This window comes from Leuresthes tenuis, unplaced genomic scaffold, assembly GCF_036924035.1.
Source record: "Leuresthes tenuis unplaced genomic scaffold, fLeuTen1.0.hap1 SCAF_5, whole genome shotgun sequence".
NCBI lineage: Eukaryota > Metazoa > Chordata > Actinopteri > Atheriniformes > Atherinopsidae > Leuresthes > Leuresthes tenuis.
Genome location: NW_027325359.1, coordinates 13,619,866 through 13,622,183, shown reverse-complemented (window position 1 = coordinate 13,622,183; position 2,318 = coordinate 13,619,866). Strand labels below are relative to the sequence as shown.

The 2,318-nt window shown below is 40.3% G+C and overlaps 1 protein-coding gene across 1 annotated transcript; it reads right to left on the bottom strand.

Moving 5' to 3' along the window:
* Positions 1 to 231: 231 nt before the first annotated feature.
* Positions 232 to 1,155, bottom strand: LOC140307337 (galanin receptor 2a). The gene has a single exon (XM_072386165.1). The coding sequence runs from the start codon at positions 1,153 to 1,155 to the stop codon at positions 232 to 234; it is 924 nt and encodes a 307-aa protein (XP_072242266.1).
* Between the last annotated feature and the right edge of the window lie 1,163 nt (positions 1,156 to 2,318).

The following is a 2,318-nucleotide window of genomic DNA, read 5'->3' as shown; positions in this document are numbered from 1 at the left end:
AATGTCTCAAGCCAGAACATGGAGAAAATCAGAAAAACAGAAAATCCTCTTTCATTTCATGCTAACTTCACTTTTATCTTGAATACTGTCAATTCTGAAAGGAACTGAAGTAAATCACAAAAAACATCCAAAAAAAGGCATCCCCAGAAATGGTTGACCTCTATAATAAGTAACTGCATTAAAATAAACAAAAGAAGTTTATTGCCTGACTTATAAAGAAACCGGCTGAATTTAAAGGCTGTCTGTGGTGATGCTGTTGACCTGTGGCTGCACTCTGTTCCTGTTACAGCTGAAGAGCCAGGCTGCCCTCCTGTGGCGATAGCGCTTCGACAACAGCACATATAGGACTGGGTTAATGCTGGGGTGCAGGTACTGGAGCATTGTGCAAATAAAGTAGAACATATCCCAATCTGGTCCGTGACGATACAGCCCCAGGTACACACACAGCTCCAGGACATAGCCAGGCAGCCAGCACACTGAGAAGGTTGCAGCAGCCAAAAACACCATGACCGAGGCTCTGCGGGTGTTCCTGGCACTGGACAATGACATTACAGGGCTCTTGTGCAAAAAAAGAGCCAGACGGACATAGTTGAAGGCGATGACCAGCATTGGAACAAAGTAATAAAGTACAAACTGGCTCAGGACCACTTGGTAGTGGTGCTCATGAATGGTTGGAAGGCAGAATGAGAAACTTGCCAGGCTCGGGTTCAGCCTTTCCTTGGTGGCAAACATTCGGAGAGGCAGACTGATGAAGAAGCTTAGGGCCCAGACCAAAACAAACATGAAAATGATCAGGTCCATTGTAGGCGGCTGGTATGGGTTCGTGATGATCATGGCACGGGTCATGGACACAGCGCACAGTGAATAGGTGCTAGCTGCCAGGCTAAATGCAAGTAGGAACTGGTAGACCTTGCAGGAGGTGTCACCGAAAGGCCAGGAGTGACTTACAGCTGTGTGCAGGGTGAGGGGTATGAGTAAGAGGGTTAGGAAGTCAGCAAGAGTCATGCTGAGGAGGAGGATGTCCAGGCGGTTCTTACGTAGTGTATTGTACTTGGCAAACAAAGAGAAGACTAGCAGGTTGGCGCAGAGCCCAATACCTAGGATCACTCCACAGATGCAGGCAAAAATCACCCCATAAGTGTTGGGAACAGCCATGTTGTCATCAGCGTGACACCTGTCAAATAACAAATAAGCAGTTGTTTATTACAAACTTTTATTAGATGGATTGCTAATGGTACAAAACAAGGCATTTGGATTTTGGGCTCTGGAAGGGAAAAAAAAATGTTTTAGTTTTTTTTGTTATTTCTCTGACAAGAGATTGTGAAACAACATATTAGATTTGGGTCTGGAAAATAATAACCCAGTCAATAAGAATAATTGCTGGTTGCCGTCCTGTTTATGTTACTTTTAGTGACGTCATATCTAAAATTTTAAGACATGTGCTCTGTTGGTTTGTCCAAATACATATAAGTTCATCAAACAGCATCCATGCTACATATAATAATTCTATGAAAAGGAAATTCATATTCATAAAATCATATTATCTAATCAAAACACACACATGCAAAGATATATATATAACATACTCACCATTGCTGTTTTTCAGCTTTGTCTTCTATGCCTCGTTTGCGTACAAACTAGCCTCATTATATTCACTGGATGACACTCAACCGATTTCTGTCCTGTTAAAATGTTCTGAGCAAAGGTGAGGTGGCAGCCTCTCAGGACACATTAGAAACTGTGATAGCTGAACGTGAAGCAAAGAAAGGCAAACATTACTTGGGCCACATTGATTCTGGTTGACTTGATTTAAAGAGAAATGGCCTCTGCTGCCCAGCTGCTGAGAGAACAGTCATATATAATGCATGCCTGTCTTGTTTATTTATTATTCGAGGTTAGCTTCATGTCTTTAGTTTCCAACATCATATTAGGTAGTTTTAAAGAAATAGGAAAAAATTAAATTAAAGGCTTTGTTAATGGCTCTTTTGACAGCAAAACTCATAGCTGTACAAACAAGTTGATGAATATAAAAATAACCTATGACAACTTCGAAATAATTTCCATATGAACTGCATGAAAGAATTACTTAAAACTCTGACTAAAGCTATGTTATGCTACATTATTAAAATGTTAATTCATTTTTTATACATTTATTTGAAGGAATAGTCACATTTGTTAACGCACATTAAGAAATTCTAACACTTTACTTCACCCTCTTCACAACCAGTGTTTCATTATCTTATGAATGTTAAATGGGAGGTTTTGCCACGTAACAGCCTCCCCTCATCTGTTTATGAATATGTTGTTTTGTGATTTCT

Coding starts and splice junctions, on each gene's coding strand:
- LOC140307337 (XM_072386165.1), bottom strand. CDS start 1,155: ATGGCTGTTCCCAACACTTATGGGGTGATTTTTGCCTGCATCTGTGGA.